General features: G+C 39.8%; 3 protein-coding genes across 8 annotated transcripts; 2 read left to right on the forward strand and 1 right to left on the reverse strand.

The window, feature by feature from the left end:
- Positions 1 to 1,384: 1,384 nt before the first annotated feature.
- On the reverse strand, positions 1,385 to 8,282 carry LOC136445747 (uncharacterized). Of its 5 annotated transcripts, none has more exons than XM_066443915.1 (8): positions 8,192 to 8,282; positions 6,941 to 7,017; positions 6,360 to 6,430; positions 5,767 to 5,858; positions 5,544 to 5,649; positions 4,858 to 4,968; positions 4,072 to 4,274; positions 1,385 to 2,565 (listed from the first exon to the last, which is right to left on the reverse strand). In XM_066443915.1, exons 2-8 carry the CDS (start codon positions 6,976 to 6,978, stop codon positions 2,398 to 2,400), a joined length of 789 nt encoding a protein of 262 aa, XP_066300012.1. In that variant the 5' UTR covers positions 6,979 to 7,017; positions 8,192 to 8,282; the 3' UTR covers positions 1,385 to 2,397. The 5 variants fall into 5 exon arrangements, with proteins under 5 accessions (XP_066300012.1, XP_066299983.1, XP_066299997.1 ...); XM_066443886.1 differs by having other exon boundaries at positions 2,448 to 3,303; XM_066443900.1 differs by having other exon boundaries at positions 2,448 to 3,303; positions 8,246 to 8,266.
- A 215-nt stretch (positions 8,283 to 8,497) lies between these two features.
- On the forward strand, positions 8,498 to 12,826 carry LOC136445835 (uncharacterized). Its single transcript, XM_066443984.1, has 3 exons — positions 8,498 to 8,591; positions 10,229 to 10,891; positions 11,311 to 12,826. The coding sequence occupies exons 2-3, from the start codon at positions 10,433 to 10,435 to the stop codon at positions 11,950 to 11,952; spliced, it is 1,101 nt and encodes a 366-aa protein (XP_066300081.1). The 5' UTR covers positions 8,498 to 8,591; positions 10,229 to 10,432; the 3' UTR covers positions 11,953 to 12,826.
- LOC136445844 (cyclin-dependent kinase 2-associated protein 1-like) lies at positions 8,530 to 16,678 on the forward strand. 2 transcript variants are annotated; one of them, XM_066444021.1, is made up of 3 exons: positions 8,530 to 8,644; positions 14,598 to 14,840; positions 15,541 to 16,678. In XM_066444021.1, the coding sequence occupies exons 1-3, from the start codon at positions 8,614 to 8,616 to the stop codon at positions 15,606 to 15,608; spliced, it is 342 nt and encodes a 113-aa protein (XP_066300118.1). In that variant the 5' UTR covers positions 8,530 to 8,613; the 3' UTR covers positions 15,609 to 16,678. The 2 variants fall into 2 exon arrangements, with proteins under 2 accessions (XP_066300118.1, XP_066300110.1); XM_066444013.1 differs by having other exon boundaries at positions 15,719 to 16,678.
- The last annotated feature ends 258 nt before the right edge of the window (positions 16,679 to 16,936 follow it).

Below are 16,936 nucleotides of genomic sequence, written 5' to 3' on the forward strand. Positions count from 1 at the left end.
TAGACCACATTGAGCAACATCTCTTAAATTTCCTGGTTTTCGGATTAGCAGCAGGCTCAACATAATGGTAGGAGGTCATAGGAATGACCAAGGTTATAACGGGGGGCGCCCGAACATCGACGCGCCCTAACATCGCACAGATTTTTTACTGATCTTATTTTGCATAAGTACGCCGTGTTTGTGTCCAATAACTAAGCTGATAAGGAAGGTAAATTACCCAAGTTCATGCACATGATTGTCATTTACATTCAAAACATATGTGTACATATTCATTTCTTGTTTTGTCGAAAAGTAGTATTTTGACAATAATGATGGTAGCGCTAAGTAGAGGGTCACTGCGTAGCTAGACGGCCCGGCACCTAAATATACGACCTGTGCCAAGCAGATACATAAGTCACACAGCTATCATACATATAAGAAAAATAACTTCATAAAACACTAAAAATTTGGGTCTTTAAGTGTTTGTTGAGAAGAAAACCGACCAAAGAAAAACAACGTAAACATTGCTGTCGTCTGACGACGTTGTTTTCCCGCCATTTTTGGGGGCCGCGATGGTGGCGAAACGATTCAACGCACAGTTTTGTTACGCTCTAACATGTGATTGGTACCGTCTATGAAAAGGAAACTGAATACAGAGATGGCGAAGATATTTCCCAATAAGCAGACGGAGTATTGTTGATGTCAGCGGTGTCGTTTTTTCGTAATGATTTCGTCAGTCGGGCCGTATTCAATACGTACGTCGGGCCGCGTAGTAGCCTATTTCCCGTGGAAAAATGAACTGGGATGCGCTAGATATAGCCCTTCTCACATGACGTGAGAAGTGCACACAGTCAAAATTTTCCGGTCAAAAGAAAGCTAGAATATAGCAGACTTCAAGTCTAATTTACATTTCCCTAACTTCATCACTAACTTCCGAAGAGAGCAAAATTACCAAAGCGTAGGAAGTTAGGCACACTATCTGGCGTAGCACTAAATCAGAAGGTACATTCGTGAAAATGTCTCACAGCGTCTTCCGCATGTAACGCGGAGCATGAAGGGCCCATGAACAGTATGAATACATTTTTTGTCCAAGTATGGTCTTTAGATGAATGTGTTCAAAATTCATTCATTAAAACATGACCATTCTCTGGCAACCAGCAATGGAGCGCCGTGAGTTCCAGCGCGTAAAAAAACGTCCGATATTTGGGCACCCCCCGTTATAACCTCCTTGGAATGACAAATATTGTTACTTTAATAGGTTAATTATTGACAACAAAGTAGGACTCTATTATGAAAAATCAAGGTTTTGACCTCCTTGCTAAAATCACATAATGCTGTGTGCAAATAATTCCAGCCAATAAGTTATACTTAAGTAACTAGATGCGAAAGATTAGGAAAAAGACAATAGATGTAAAAACACTTTATTTGTCTCTTTTTTCTCTGTTACATATAGTACAAGAAAACATCCATTAAATCAAGTTCGTGATGTCTTACACAGTAGTGTCTGAATCAGAAACTCTTATAAAATTTAATAGGCAAAGAAACTTCTCACAAAGACTTACCGAAGATGCACTTTTCCCTCATACTGTACCTTCAAATACCTTTCAACACGATTCGTTTTCATTGTTAATGTTACATCAATTCTTCTCACCCAAACAATTTAACTCTTATTTATAAAATGAACACCATAAATATAAAGTCATCCTTTTGCAAGATTTTTCACGATGTTTTGTCACCAAATTCAACAGATAACATTCATAGTTATCAAAGCAGCAAACAGTCATGATCAGGTTTTACCCAAGTCACCAATTAAAAACACATGTCTTCACTCTTTGGAGTACAAAAGCATGTTTGGGACAATACCAAATGACATTTTTCATTAATCATTGCATAGCAAATCTCTTGTTTTTCATCTTAAATAGTCTGGCATTTGTCCTCCCTGAGTACAATTACAAACTCCCATATTCTTACAGTACAGTTCAACTACTATAGGTTACAAGATGTACTCCAAATTAGCGACTGGCAAACTGATGCTGATTCCCAGGCCTTTGTTCTCACAATGAGAAAAGATAAACTAACCTCTACAGATAATTTTCCTTCATTTTCCATATCAAAGAAACCAACAGGTCGTTGACTGCGCTGTTGGTGTACCTATCTACATTTCAGTGGATCATGGCTCAAGTGTACACTACATTCTTCTGTTCTATTCATAAGTTGTTCTTCTGATATTCAATTGCTTCCATGAGCTGTAAAAAATCAGTAGTACATATGTACTTATTTGAGAGGGTGAGAAGATATTTAGATATCCAAAAACGCTTGAGTGATGATTCACTGAAATGCAAAAAGGGACACAAACATCAGATGCCAGACACTATGCAATGATGAAAAAGATCTTTTTCAGCTAGTGTATAAGCTTTGTTAAGTACAATTCTGAATACTGTACAATAAGTTACTTTTGCCAGTTCTAATTGATGGTATATCTGTAGTTGCTATCCTGGATGTTCCCTGCAGTACGGTAGACTTGAATGTCTGTGCGATGAAGCGGTTAGTTTCAGTCAACGAGGGATGACTCAAGTATTCCTCAAACTGGAAAAACACCAAATGATATCGGTCAAGTCAACTATGATTGGTCTCATTTTTTTAAGCTAATTTATCTTATAGCTTGTTATGCATCCCGTCTCAACCCTGGTTTGCGTCTCTGATTGCTACCTAGCTAAAAAGTCTGGCACTCGGTAATAGAGGATACATTGGCATTTGAACATTTCCCTAAGATATAAGCAAAATCTCTGATTGGCTCTGAATCACAAGGTATTCAAATGTCTGATCCCGTTACACTGCTTCAGGGAAATATTCAATACCCAAACTTAGTAAAGGGCCAGACGTTTAAATGGAGAAGGGTGCCAGACTATTTGGCAGGGAAGCGATCATAGGATCAGGAGCAAACTGGAGCTGGAATAGGAAGGTTTTCAGGCTAAATACAGTGATGTATCTTACTCTTTTTCAAAAAGGTTCCTGACCGCTTCCTTTGAACAGAATAATCCTAACAATAGATTAACCCTTTCACTACTGAGGTAGCCATTTGGCGCCAAGTTTTAATACTGTTCACAGGAGTAGACAGCGGGGACAAGGTTAAAATGAGAAACTGCTGCATGTTGGTTTCTTTCTACTGATGCTGTAAACAAGGTCATGTGAGTCCTTCCAATATGAAACAACTCTCTTAGCAGCAATAGAGGTGTCCCAGGAGCTAGCGGCACCGTCCTGGAAACACGAAACGAAGAAGCGGTGCTGTTCGCTGACATCAGGGTGGTTGAAGAACTCACTAATCTGGAAATGGATGTATTTGGGGGAGGTACAACAGAGACATTGCATCATGAGCTATGACCTTATTGTTTTGATGAAGGTATCTGGAGGAGACCAGGGTTTTGCCCAGCCCTTTCCTTCTCACTTTCTTTTGTGATTGAACCCAACTTGGAGCTATTCATTTCAGACATACCAATTTTGTTTCTGTCAAAACAATGGAATGGCCACTATTTTGGCCATCATTAACTACTAGAAATGACCGACACTGGACAAAACCCTAGCTAGCCAACATAGTTTGCACTGCAGTCATTCCTCAGTAAGACAGCCAGAACCACAGTTCCCATTCATTCAGCTTGTTACACAGACGACAAGTTTCTCCACTGTGCCTCCTTCAGTGGTTTTGGCTCTAAAACTGCCATGGAAAGATATATAAGTGCAAACGTTGTGTGCTGTGCTCATGTGAGCCTTAACCGCTAAAGGAGCTACTTCGGTGAAACTTGCCTTGGGACAGACTGAAAAAAAAAGAACTATACATTGGCTGCGGGGCAAAAGACGTCAGTTGGCTAGAGGATAAGTTTGTTTCATATATCTTCTAATGGTTTTGATGAAATGTATGGTACTGCTCAAAAACAAGTTACCAGTACTGCCCTTCACTGATCTTCACCTTTAGCATAACCATTTTCGTTCTTCCAAAATAGATCAGCCTTAAGGCACTTTGGCAAATCAAAGAACTTTGGTGAGGGATCGTGCAAAATACAACAACATCAGTGTGACACCTAAATTGATACTTACTGGCATCCACTGACATTTTGACACTTCCCGTTCACACACAGTGATGTCTAGATTCTTGGGCTTCATGTGGCAGACAAAGTACATGTCAGAGCAGCCAAAGGAGAAATTGTGCTGGTGTCGGAAACAGAGTAGAGACAGGAACTCTGCGTGAACTCCCGTCTCCTCCAGGACCTCTCTTTTGGCTGTATCTGCAAGGTCCTCTCCTGTGGAAAAAATGGTAGTCAAACTAAATGTCAAATTTCATACATATATTTCCACAGGGTACCCTAATGCCACATTAAAAACAGTGTTATCAAGAACTTCTCGAGAATATCTTAATTGTAAACACCTGAATATCTGAAGTGTAAGTGTGCATATATACCTTGGTGATTACTGGTGGAATAATGAGAGCTGATGATAACTTGTTGAATCTGGATATCTATTGAAGATAGCTATAAACTCTGCACTTAGATGCATTTCTCTCCATTATTGAGTTGAGTGTATTGAGAAAATCCATTAGTGATGTGCCCTAAGGTACACTGCTAGTCTTCCTGGACTTCTAACTTGACATAACAATGAATACATTTAGACATCATAGTACATGTACATACAATGCCATATCACATGCTGATGTTTGCAGTCTCTGAGTCTGAGTGCTTTTTCTTAGCCTGGAATCCAGGCCTATTATAGCTCCCGAGTCTCTCTCCGCAAATAGACGGAGAGTTGCGGAGAGAGACTCGGGAGCTATAATACATGTAGGTCTGGATTCCAGGCTAGCTTTTTCTAGCTCTGATTGCTATCAATCACCTGGTTCAGCAAGGCCACCTGGCAGTTTCCAGTGGGGCTGCACAGAGTGGGTGTACTTCTCCTGGATCACCAGAACTTCATTCTGATCGTTCACCACAAATCCTGCAACACCTGTATATAAACGTGAACAGTTTCATCAGGTCAGTAGGTCATTTGAGATATCAAAGAATTCTTTCACAGCAACCTGGTAGTGTTTCAGTAGTCTTTCTGCTGCCTTTCTAAGGGCAATAATGACTGCATCTACTTCTTGTTGCTCAGTGGAGAGAGTATTGAAGTCCTAAACAATGTCGTCCCGAGGAGTTACAGGCTCCAGTCAGTATTGCCCTGAGGACGGTACCAGAATGGCTACCAAAACGTTTGCAGGTGAGAAAAATTTTGTAATGGTCTAGAATAAGTTTTTAAACTTTGCACAAGTAGATGGCTTAATATTTAAATTACATGTCATGTAGAAGCAAAATATATAAAGATTAGAATATTTGCTATTAGTGGCGGTTATATAGAGTTACACGTACATGTAGTACAAAATATGTGTGAAAACTTTAAGATGTGTGCAAAATAACATCATAGCTATTTCCATGGAGTGATACCAGTGAAGTCTAATCTCCAAGCAGATGTTGGACGGCAAAATTGCAATGTTTTTTCTAGGTCCTTTTTCATAATGGCCTTCCTAAGGGAAGTTTACCTACCGACATAGTGCGCTGCATATCCTGGGATCATGTTAGGTTCGTCTTTAGGAAGCCATCTGATCATCATGATGTAATCTCTGTGGGCATGGTGGAACTCAAACCCATTCTGTAAAGGGAAAGATGAACACTTTTTTAGGTGAGATGAAAGTATATATATATTTAGGTTGTCTTCATAGCAATGAACTTCAACATTGAAAAAATAATAAGAGAATAAAAGGCTGACCTGAGCAGCAACAGGGACTATTTCAGCATCCTTCAGACTAATCTTTATCCAGACGCCCCGGACTCCACTCTCCTGCCATTTTATCAGGTCAGCTGAGGATGGAAATTCAGTTTATGATATATGATTACATCATCATGTCATGCTAGTTTCACAGATATCTCTTCAAAGTTCAAACTCCTTTTCCTCTTTGATTCTTATCCTCCATAGCTCTAGTTAGGTCTTTAAAAGTGCAGCATGCATCCTCACATACATATGATTACAGTTCTCGTCTCTTCATGGTATTAGTAAGCATAGCTGTGTTTCTGATAGCCAAGATGATCACAAGTTTTAGTCTGTTCTCAGACATGTGTGTACTTAGTATTAAGTACAAAATAGTTTATATACATGTATTTGTTCTGCACTCAAGCAAATACTTACACCTGTATACTTACATAAGTGCTGTGGGGTAGAATCCACATACAATCCACATACAAAGAATAGACACAAAATACTGCCAATGTTGGTACATATAGAAGCAAAGACACATTTAGGTGAGTAAGCTAAAAATCATTGCACCTATTTAGTGGTTGATAGAACATGTATTGTTACTGCACCTTCTAATTTGTTCTTGAATTCCTCAGTGCTGCATTGTTGCTTCATGGTTTCAACAATGACCCCTCCATATCTGTGAAAAACATTGCAGTTGAGCTAGATTAAGAGAAATTCATCTGCCTACCCAAGATGATCATAGGTAAAATTTATCAATACTAAGGACAGGGTACACTACAGGGAAGCTCTTCTAGCACTAAGGACAGGGGACAGGGAAGGTCTTTTAGTACTAAGGACAGGGGACAGGGAAGGTCTTTTAGTACTAAGGACAGGGGACAGGGAAGGTCTTTTAGCACTAAGGACAGGGTGCAGGGAAGGTCCTTTAGTACTAAGGGCCTACCCATGATGATCATTGGTAAGATTTATGAATGTAAGTAATATATTGTCTAATAAAAAGTGATAATCAGATCAACCTGTAACCATAGTTAGATTTGGGGATATAAGTTTACGCAACGACATCTATGATAAGTGCTCATGAGTACTTTTGAAAATTTTTACCCAATCATGCTTTTCTAGAATTATATCTCATAATGTTAGTAGATCATGACATTTCTTTTTAAGTACAGAATGATGTAGCAATACTCACCTATCCTTCCTACAGAGGAGTTGACTATCTTCTGCCATACCTGGATTTACGAGCTCAGTTCATCGACAGTTGAAAATCTATGAAATAAAGTAAACAGTTGTTACCTTTGGCCTTTGGTTTTCATTTTATAGAAACAGTCATGTTTATTCTTGTTCTTTAAATAAAATTAAAATCTTTTGCTATTTTATATTTACTGACAAATTGGTAATATTACCATAATAACATTATAGAGTTTATATAAATTTGTAAACTTCAACTTGAAAAAGTATCCTGCTTCACCTCAATTGAGGATGACTGCATTGCCTTTACTTTTACTAGTCTAGTAATAAGAGTTATGTTGGCCAAAACAGTGTCCATCATGGGCAACTTTTGATTTCAAAAATCCATCTGTGAAAGATTTCAATGACATTCTGACTGAATGAACCATCTGGAATCTGAGCATATCTGGTACATGTATGTGTAATTCATACTAATTGAAACACCACCTTCTTTGACACCCCGACCAATCGAATCACGTGAATCGCATTGAAACTCAGATTCGTATCAGCCATTTCCCGACAAAAATCGCTTTCTAACTTGCGTTAAGGACTACATCTGACCAAACAAACTCGCCAGTGAGATGGTGGAAGGTGTCAGCTTCCAAAAGACATTTTCAGATTGACAATTTTGGCACTTTGGAACTGGAAGTAATTGAATCCGGCGATTTCAATCACTTCCAAAGAGCCAAAATTGTCAGTCTGAAAACGTCTTTTGGAAGCTGACACCTTCCATCATCTCACTGGCTAGTTTGTTTGGTCAGATGTAGTCCTTAACGCAAGTTAGAAAGCGATTTTTGTCGGGAAATGGTTGATACGAATCTGAGTTTCAATGCGATTCACGTGATTCGATTGGTCGGGGGTGTTTGGGTATAGCATCTAGAAGTAGAAACATTACAATAGAACATTATGACAACAAAAGAGGTCAAAGTCGGCAGTGGGGGTAAGCAATCATGTGTAAACCGGAAAGAGATTCAGATCAGGAACCCACTACCTCCGGACCTCGACTGAGAGGCACTTACCCAAACAGTTTTATAACCCTCATAACACACGACCATCTCTATTTGTGGGAGTTAATCATTTACTAAACGTTGACTTAAAGGGTCAAAAGACACGATGAGATTAAAAATTCCGTATGTTATCTATCTTGGGTAGGAACACGCGCCGTTATAAAGTTTTCATGCTGCAAGGTTTAACATGCAGGGCACGGATCTACCTTGTAGCACGGAAAATCCGGGTAAGGTTGAAAAGTCAGAGTCCGGCATCTCACCTGGGAAAACGGATCCGGAAGTGTACTGGTATATGCTATTTCAGACAAAGGGAATCGTTTTTAAATAAATCTAAAAGAAACGTAACATTGTATAAATTTGATGCCTAGCATATGTGAAAAATCAATATGATATTTTACAAAATAGTTTTGAATGTCAAGTTTTAAGCCAGAAAAGGCTTAGATATTGATCTTTATATCTTCATGTTGATTTTTCACCCCTGTGGAAATTTTGGATTCCACTCTTCGATACTTATCCTGGTGCATTTTGGGATACACAATTCTGTGGCCACCATCTTTGTTGCCGGTGAAAAAATATTGTTGTAGTTTTTTGTTGTCCGAGAATTTGGTGAGTTTGTTTATCGTTTAAAATGGATAACCTGAGTCCGACTCAGGTCCCAGGTGAGTCTCTGTGATGCAGTGCATGGTTTGGATTTTAGTGTGAGGAACTAAATTTGAACTAACTGCGTAGAATTTGAGTTGGTTTTCTGACTAAAAAAACGTCCTTCGCTATACCTTCTTTGTCGCCTCGGATTTTCTATATTTCCGAGTTTTTTCCCCTCAAAATTTCCTCAAATAGAGCATCGCCGACCGCTTTGTTCTCTCCTTCTAAAGTTTGTGAAACAACTTCTTGATTTACTAGTATTTATCCCGAATCTACTGCACTGTTTTGCATAGAGTCTGACTGGCAGGCTTTGTTCTTTTTGTTAGCATGTTTGGTATGAATATGTACTAATTTATGCATGAGTGGTTTTGTGTACAGAGGGGTAGCATTTTTCCAGATTTTTAATTCAAATGAATAAATAGAGAGATTATAGTCTGGACTGTCATCTTCAAATTTCTTGTTACTCAACTCTAGGTAAATAGATTTATGTTAAATAGCAAAAACAATACATTGTATTAATTAAACTGTGATGTGAAATATGCAAATAAGGTAATATATCCTTCTGATTAGATGTTATAGTATGTGATAATTTCTGCAATATCACACAATTAGCTTGAATGCAGCATTATTGTTGCTAGCGGGTTTGGGGGATCATGAAAAAATATTTGAAAAAGTTTGCACAGGAGTATGGTATACCATATATTTTCTATTACTAGTATATGCTATGGGGACTCACATAGTCAAACGGTTCTTTCGTATAGCAAAATGAACAAAACACTCGAAAGTTACTCAAGTTTGGTAAATTGTCAATTTCTGCTGTCTGTCATCACTGATCAGTGACATTCACTACCTATAAACCAATAAACTACCTAGTATCTTTTATTACCTATATCATGGTGTAATACGTACATCAAAATGCAAACTATACATTGTGAAGGCATTTTCTTCTGGAATACAGTAGATTTTGTTGTACAGTATGTTGGAACACCAAACTATACCCGGTAATGATATTGAATGAAAGAACATACGCTGCAAAGAAGTCCCTTGTTAACATTGTAATTATATTTGCATGCAGGGTCCCTTTTTCCCATGTCAATTTGTTGTCAAGTTGCTAAATCCCTAAAGAATGCACTTGCAGGGAAATGCTCTGGCACACTTGTAACATTGATCACCTACATTGTTAAAGTATGCAGCATGCCAGGCTATCCCCATATATGGGGCAAAGATGAATGTTTGGTGTCAATAACAGTCCTGTAATACATTCCCTTTCCACAGAGGGGAGACCGTTGAGAGTCCAAATGTTGACATATCTCTCCGTCTCAACAATCTTTCACATTGATTCCAATGATTGCTTTGATGATTTTGATCTGTTGGTGAATTGCTTCATGAAATCAATGGTTGTCCTCAATTTTAAAGTGGTTCAAAATAGGCTTTCACTTCAGCCAGCAGTCTGTGAATGTAACGGTCTTTCAATGAGTCACTCAGCAATCTCTCATTCTCAACGGGCACTCAACGGTCTCACCAGTCTTTGAAACATCCCTCGATCTCATCATTCTTTCAAACGTCCCTCAATGAACGCAACGTTTTTGGTGAATTTTCAGCCCCAATGTGGCGACCACACCACAAAGGGATTGGTGAGAGACTGTGCTCCGCATGAGAGATTGCAGAAGGACCAATGAAAGATCAGCGCAAGAATCTGATGAAACAGACTGCTCGTGCCGCCTGAAGCATAACAGTGGGCAATACAAAAACGGCTGCGAACCCTCTATTTTAAGACCTGTGGATGATTAGGCTGAAGAAGAAGAATGTATTCCATGCCTCCAAAGAAGTGGAACCAAAGAAAGGCAGCTGCTCCTGCTCCATATTACGCTGCTCTAGAATCCAGTGACTCGGAGGTCTCAGACGCCAGTGGCCAACCCAAGAAGAAGAGGAAGGACAAGACCGTCGCCACGCTCTCCGAACCAGAAGAGGAGATCATGTTGGAGTGGCTAAGAAAGCACCCAGAGTTTTACAACCGGCGGATGATGGAGTATAAGAACGTCCAAAGGAAGGAGACTCTGTGGCGAGAGAAGGCATCAGACATGGGGAAAAGTGTGGAGCATCTGAAGACATGGTATAGGAGCATGAGAACGAGGATGGCCAGGCTACTGAGGAAGTCCAGCAAACCCAATGAAGAACTAACAGAGAGGGACACGTGGGTCATAGAGAACTTTATCTTTCTCAGAAAGCACATTGAAGCTGTGCACAGGCGGCCAATGAAGAGTGTGAGTATTGTCATCTTGCTGATACATGTTTCCTTTCCAGTTATACCCTATCATTGTCATTTTGATGTTTTTATTTACTTATTGACTTAAGTTGAATACTGTAAGTATTGTGGTAAAGTTAGCAATTGGGGAGAAAGGGAGTACTAGTAGTTCATGGAATTTAATTTTGATGGTAGGAACAAACATCACTGCCTCAAATACTTGAGACAGTGAATTTATTGGTTGACTAGTGACTGCTTAAGTAGCTAGAATTAAGTTACAGTTAACAAATAAAGAATTACTTTAGTCTGTGTAACAGAAGCTATCTCTGACCAGAACCTGTCATGATGGACCTGACCAGTGGGAGTACAGCTAGACGTGCAATTTAGTCAGACTCAGAGACTAACGACCTGTTCACTTATGAAATTATATCATTTCAGGTTACTCAGAGACCTGCCCCAACAGCTAGCCATGGTCCACTTCACCCTGTAATCACCGTTAAGTCTGAAGCTACTTCTGGCACTGCTGAGACACCGGTTAGCACTACGTCCATGTCTCCAGTCCCTAGAATTCCAGAACTAAAAAGGCCTGGCGAGCAGGATAATGGTGTTGCCAGCACCCTAGGGGACCTCACCAACCACATCATGACAATGCAGCATCATCTCATCAACCGTCTTCAACCTCCGGGTGACCAGGAGAGGCTGGCGTTCTGCGAGTGGGTACGCGCCACCCTAGTCGGCTTGGACCACGGCGTGTGGAGGCGGAGCCAGAAGGAGATCACGGACATCCTCTTCCGTTCGATAGCAGAGAACGACGCAGCAGGGGAATGGCCGTCACAGGTTCCAAACCCGACTGCTGTCTGGGGGTCTGCGAATCAAGAGAGGCCACAGCAGCAGACTGATCATGTGGGCTTTCAGTGTTCCGTTCCTCAGTCTCAAGTTCAAGTTCCGCCGAGACCTAGCTCCGCCCCTCCGGCCACGTCTACTGGCGGCAGTCCCGACTTTTCACAGGACGTCAGCGGGTTCATTAGCAACCTTCTTCGAAACTTTGATACCAGATACAACTTACAAGATACAAGTTGACTTTATTGGTTTGTCGCAGTCTTAAAGTTAAGTTAGAAGTGAATTTTTTTTAAATCAAATATGTACAAATAAAAATGATTTGTTTTTAAGCTGCAACTTTCAAGATGCAAGTGGACTTTATTAGGTTGTCAGCCTTGTAAGTTGAATTAGAATTGAATTAAAAAATCAATGTACAAATGTTTTTAAGACACAACTTACAAGATACAAGTGGACTTTATTGATTTGTCACAGTCTTAGGCTTCAATTGACTTAGAATTGAATTTTTAAAAATCAACGTACAAATTACAATGAATAGGTTTTTTTAAGCTTGATGCATGTGCAAGATTTAACAGCTTGTAGGTATACATATGGCATTCATTAATTTTTCTAAAAATGTCTAGGATTATCCAGTATAAGACATCCCAGTTTCATTTGTAGAATGGGGCAAAGGCACTGTATGTACCTACTGTTTTAAATGAGTCAGATAGGGTATCAGGGAGCTGCTGTATCTTTATGTTTTGGCCCTCAGGATGTCAAGCTTGTGTCTTTGGTGCTTCTAGTTGTGAAGCTCAACTTGCATCGAGGAAGCCACTGTTCCACTTCAAAGTCGAGTGTTCCTATGCCTTTTAGCAAGCTAGGAGTTATGAGACCCAGATGTGCAAATGCATCTGTATGTCAATGACATGACTTGACTTGTAGTTGTACAATGTACAGTATTAATGACAACATTATGAGTGCACCCACACTGCAATGACTTCATAAGCTTGTCAGCTCAGTATTACTACTACAGTACTGTAGTACATTATTCTAATATTCAATATAAAACTTAGTAATGTATAAAAAGCCAACAAGTTTCAAATAAACGATAAACATGTTGATTGTCAACATGAGCTGACTTTCATGCTATATTTATGTTTCGCCAACGAAACATATTGTTTTTGTCAGGTTTCTTCTTCTCCTGTCAAATCTTCAAATCGCTTCTTCTCGGTCGTCCGTCGACCAAATAAGCTGAAATTTGGTATGCAGGTAGAGTATGTGTATACCCCTAGACCCTTTTTAAATTTTTTTGATATAAGTTTTTAAAATGATTTTATGGAGGTTTTTTGGTCATTTTCAGACAAAAGTCGCACATTATGGCCTCCAGTGCCGTGGTGTTGAAACCTGAGGACCTGAAATTTGGTTTAGTTGTGCATTGGATATTTACCCAAAGGACCCCATTATTTTTTTTGGCATTCACTACTTCAAAATGATTTATTTTGCAATTTTTTGATGCAATTTTTGGTTATTTTCTGTCGGGGCCAGCAAGAACTAGGTCATACTGTAACATAAGCCCTCCTACACTCACCCCTTTCTGGGACGTAAAACCAAGCAGATGTCAGGGTACCTATACTAATGGTATTACAGAAAGTTATATGTACCTTATGTTACATGGTACGGATGTTATATTTGACATGTACGTACCGTTAGCAAAGGTGATCACACCTGGCCATGAATTATGCTAATGACGACCTCATTTGCATAATTCCTGCATAAACTTCTATTTCCCTTACCGTGACAACATGTAGGTACATGTAGGAAAGGTGAAAGCACCTGGACATAACTTATGCTCATGAGGACCTCATTTGCATAAATTATGCAGAAACTTGGATTTGCCCAGGAGTTCTTTTGGGACAGCCCACTTCTTGCATGAGGAGTATGGGCGAAACATCCTGAATTTGCTCTTAAAGCAAATGACGGCCAGTCTAGTCTTAATACACTTCTTTGATATTCTCTGCTGAGACTGAAGTTCTTGGATGGCAACCATTTCCAGACGAGAATATTCTTGGTACCAGTAGCACTAGTAGATTATTTGACTAATTAAATCTCTGCACAGGCTGTGAAATGTACAATGTATGAATGAAACACAGTACATTTTGTATTCAGTAAGCCTGATTCTTCTAGGTAACTAATGCTAATGGTAATGCAGACATTATCAAGATCAAGGGACCTCAGATATTCCATCCCCACCAGTGCATTCCTCAGGGATTTAACTAGAAAACAGACCAGCATAGCAGGGGATCGCCAAGCCCTCTCACTGATTTAATTGGGACCAATTCATTGTTCCGAGGGGGGAGGCGTAAATATCTAAATCAATCAGATGGTTGGTTTTGATGCTGATACATCATAGATGTATTCCAGAAGATGAAAGCCACATGGTGTGTATTAAATTGCACGTTATTTCTGTCATATTTCGCTATCCCAATGGACATCAACTGAAAGGACTGTACTTGTTGTTCCACATCCTAGTTAGCCCGCAGAAAAGTTTAATTGCAGGAGTGAATGTGGCCGGCTCAAGTCACCACGGCTAACCATACGCTTATGAAAAGACAAGATAATTCTATGCATCTCTTTTTATTTTCCTCCAAGGTGCACATGTTTTTCCTCGGCATGCCGTTCCTGTACACGTCCAAACACAACTTGACAAGCTTGAACTTGTTAAAAGCACCTGGCTATATAATTGTCCTTTTTAGTTGAAGAGGACATTAAACTCCATTAGCTTGAATCCTCTTCTCACATAATGTTGAGTTGTGTGCAGTAAAAAAAGACAGGCTAAGGAACAAAACAAAGCCATTTTTCTCATTGTGAGAAGAAGGTAGAGAATTCGAACCTGTTGTTTTTAATTCCAGGAACGTCCACCACCTACTTCCCCGCTCAACACCAGTTAATCATGGCATCACCCGCTGGACACATTAACCCTTCGTCCCTGCCCGCCTTGGGGGGACTCATACCCGGCGCCCATCTGCTGGGACGTGGGGGTCCCGTGCCTCAGAGCAAGTACGCTGAGCTCCTCGCTGTTATAGAAGACCTGGGGAAGGACATACGACCCACCTACGCTGGGAGCAAAAGTTCCACAGAGAGACTTAAGCGAGGTGGGTTCAATCAAAGTTCCCCTTTTTAAATGGTGTCATCTACTGATAGAAATAGTACTACTGTGTTGTTGTAAATGTAACATACGTATGAAATCTTTTTCAAAAGTTAACTGGAGAAAGTAACTTGTATGCTGTATCTTTGTACATAACTTTTCCTTACAGTCTACATTGCAGTTACCTTGTTTGTAGCTACCTGTCAATGAATCATCCTGGCTCTTGTATTTTCTTTGTCTAACCCTGCTTACTCTGCATGAAAAGGAAGCACCAAACACCACATGTTTTCTACTACAGGCATGCTACAAGCATTTGTGGGCCAAGATTGGTGCACTTTTCATGGATCCCATTGCATGCTGGAATGTGCAGGTCATTATGGGCAGTGCAGGTTGCAATCAAAATCATTACCAGATAGACCAGACGCAGTATGCATACATGGCATACTTGATATAGTAATGATGTTGTTTCCCCCTCCAGCAACCCATAACGCTCTGCTTCTCCCAGCATGCAATAGATCTGGGCTTAGCTCTATGCAGGGTTAGACTGAAGGGATGCCATAGCTCTTTTTTTTCTTTCTGTACCCATGACAAGCTCTCCATTCTTTTCTGGGCCTGAGTTGTTTTCAGAGCTAACGTGTGTGGTGTGTGCCATGTGCCTGTTGAGCGGGCGAGGGTGGCAACTCCTGTTGTGTTTTCTGTCTGCACAGGTATTATCCATGCCCGGGCCCTGGTCCGAGAGTGTCTCATGGAAACTGAGCGCAGTGCAAGATCCTAAGAGATACAACAGTGCCAAAGAAGATATCAGAGAAAGCCAAAAAATACACACAAAACCGCCAAAGAAAATTTTCTCCTATTTATTTTTCTTTCCCCGTCTTCCTCCCGCAGCGATTATTCACGCAAGGGCGTTGGTACGAGAGTGTCGCATGGAAATGGAGCGCAGTCAACGATCATGACGGAGTTAACAGAACTGAACTGGACTCGCTAGTGCTTTACTAGCATTAGTATCTGCCATGCAAACAGTCACTATTTACCAACTGTATACTTTTGATACATGTTTTGAACTGTAATTAGTGATATTGAATGGAAAGATCAGGGACTAAGATGTTCCAAGTGCCAGCTTAGGGAAGTACCAATGTCACTTTTACGTATATTGGTGCAAGTTCTGTTTGTTAGGTTATTACATACAATATCTAACTTCAAGAATCATGTGTTTAATTTAACTGCACGGTAGTTCAACAATAAGTTTATGTCTTCCTAGGTTGTCGTAAAGCAAAAAGCTGTGAAAGACCTTCTTCGCCTTGTTCCTTGTCTGACTAGTGAATTGCTTGAGTCTGACCCAGACTCTTATTATATACATTGTATGAAGGAAATATTTGTATGTTAGCAACTTTTGCAATTCTGCTGAATTTGGGAAAGTAGGTCCTTAAAGAATTTGGATAGCTTTTTTTGAAATGACACAAGTTTTTATTTGAGAATACTTGTTACCCACATCTAGTAAAATTCAAGGACAGTAAACCATTAGTCATTGTGCCAATTAGACATTAGACATAAGTGTGTTGTTATAACACTATTCAGCCATTACTAAATGTTAGTATCCAACTCACATGGACCAAGAAAATCAGTTTTGCTTGCTGTCTTTTTTTCCCAATCTGCCCAAATCACCGTTAGTGCTGGTAAAGTACTGTGTAGCTTTACTACTGTGTGCACATTTGTGTAGTATTACATAACGACAATGTTGTTGATGTAAAAGAATAGTCCTAAATGTTAGCTCCTGAAAGACAAGAAGCATGAACACCATGCTGGCACATTTTTTAAACATCAGTAAACCATATTTACATGTACAAATATTGTGTCTGCTGTTGTTTGCTTGTGTCTTTTGTTTGGGGGAATACATGATGCTTTTCTAAAATCTCACTACGTCCTTTGGAGTAAGCATTTCACAATCTCTCATACTAGTACATGCTCAGGGAAGTATTAGACACCTACATGTACATACTGTCCTTAATCCAGTGAATTCTATCATGAGCTAAGATGTCAGGAGTGCAAGTTAGATTGTTCCTCCAGTGTTGTCTTCCCAGATAATCCTGTATAAGTCCACACCAA

This window comes from Branchiostoma lanceolatum, chromosome 1 (genome assembly GCF_035083965.1).
Source record: "Branchiostoma lanceolatum isolate klBraLanc5 chromosome 1, klBraLanc5.hap2, whole genome shotgun sequence".
In the NCBI taxonomy this organism is placed as follows: Eukaryota; Metazoa; Chordata; class Leptocardii; order Amphioxiformes; family Branchiostomatidae; genus Branchiostoma; species Branchiostoma lanceolatum.

Excerpts from the sequence above, each read along its gene's own strand:
- LOC136445747 (XM_066443886.1), bottom strand. The coding sequence starts at position 6,978 with ATGGCAGAAGATAGTCAACTCCTCTGTAGGAAGGATAG. Across the intron at positions 5,650-5,766 it reads TAGTCCCTGTTGCTGCTCAG|AATGGGTTTGAGTTCCACCA; the intron begins GTCAGCCTTTTA and ends TTCCCTTTACAG. Across the intron at positions 3,304-4,071 it reads CAAAATGTCAGTGGATGCCA|ATTAGTGAGTTCTTCAACCA; the intron begins GTAAGTATCAAT and ends ATCCATTTCCAG.
- LOC136445844 (XM_066444021.1), top strand. The coding sequence starts at position 8,614 with ATGGATAACCTGAGTCCGACTCAGGTCCCAG. Across the intron at positions 8,645-14,597 it reads GAGTCCGACTCAGGTCCCAG|GAACGTCCACCACCTACTTC; the intron begins GTGAGTCTCTGT and ends TTTTAATTCCAG. Across the intron at positions 14,841-15,540 it reads CACAGAGAGACTTAAGCGAG|GTATTATCCATGCCCGGGCC; the intron begins GTGGGTTCAATC and ends CTGTCTGCACAG.
- LOC136445835 (XM_066443984.1), top strand. The coding sequence starts at position 10,433 with ATGTATTCCATGCCTCCAAAGAAGTGGAACCAAAGAAAGGCAGCTGCT. Across the intron at positions 10,892-11,310 it reads ACAGGCGGCCAATGAAGAGT|GTTACTCAGAGACCTGCCCC; the intron begins GTGAGTATTGTC and ends ATATCATTTCAG.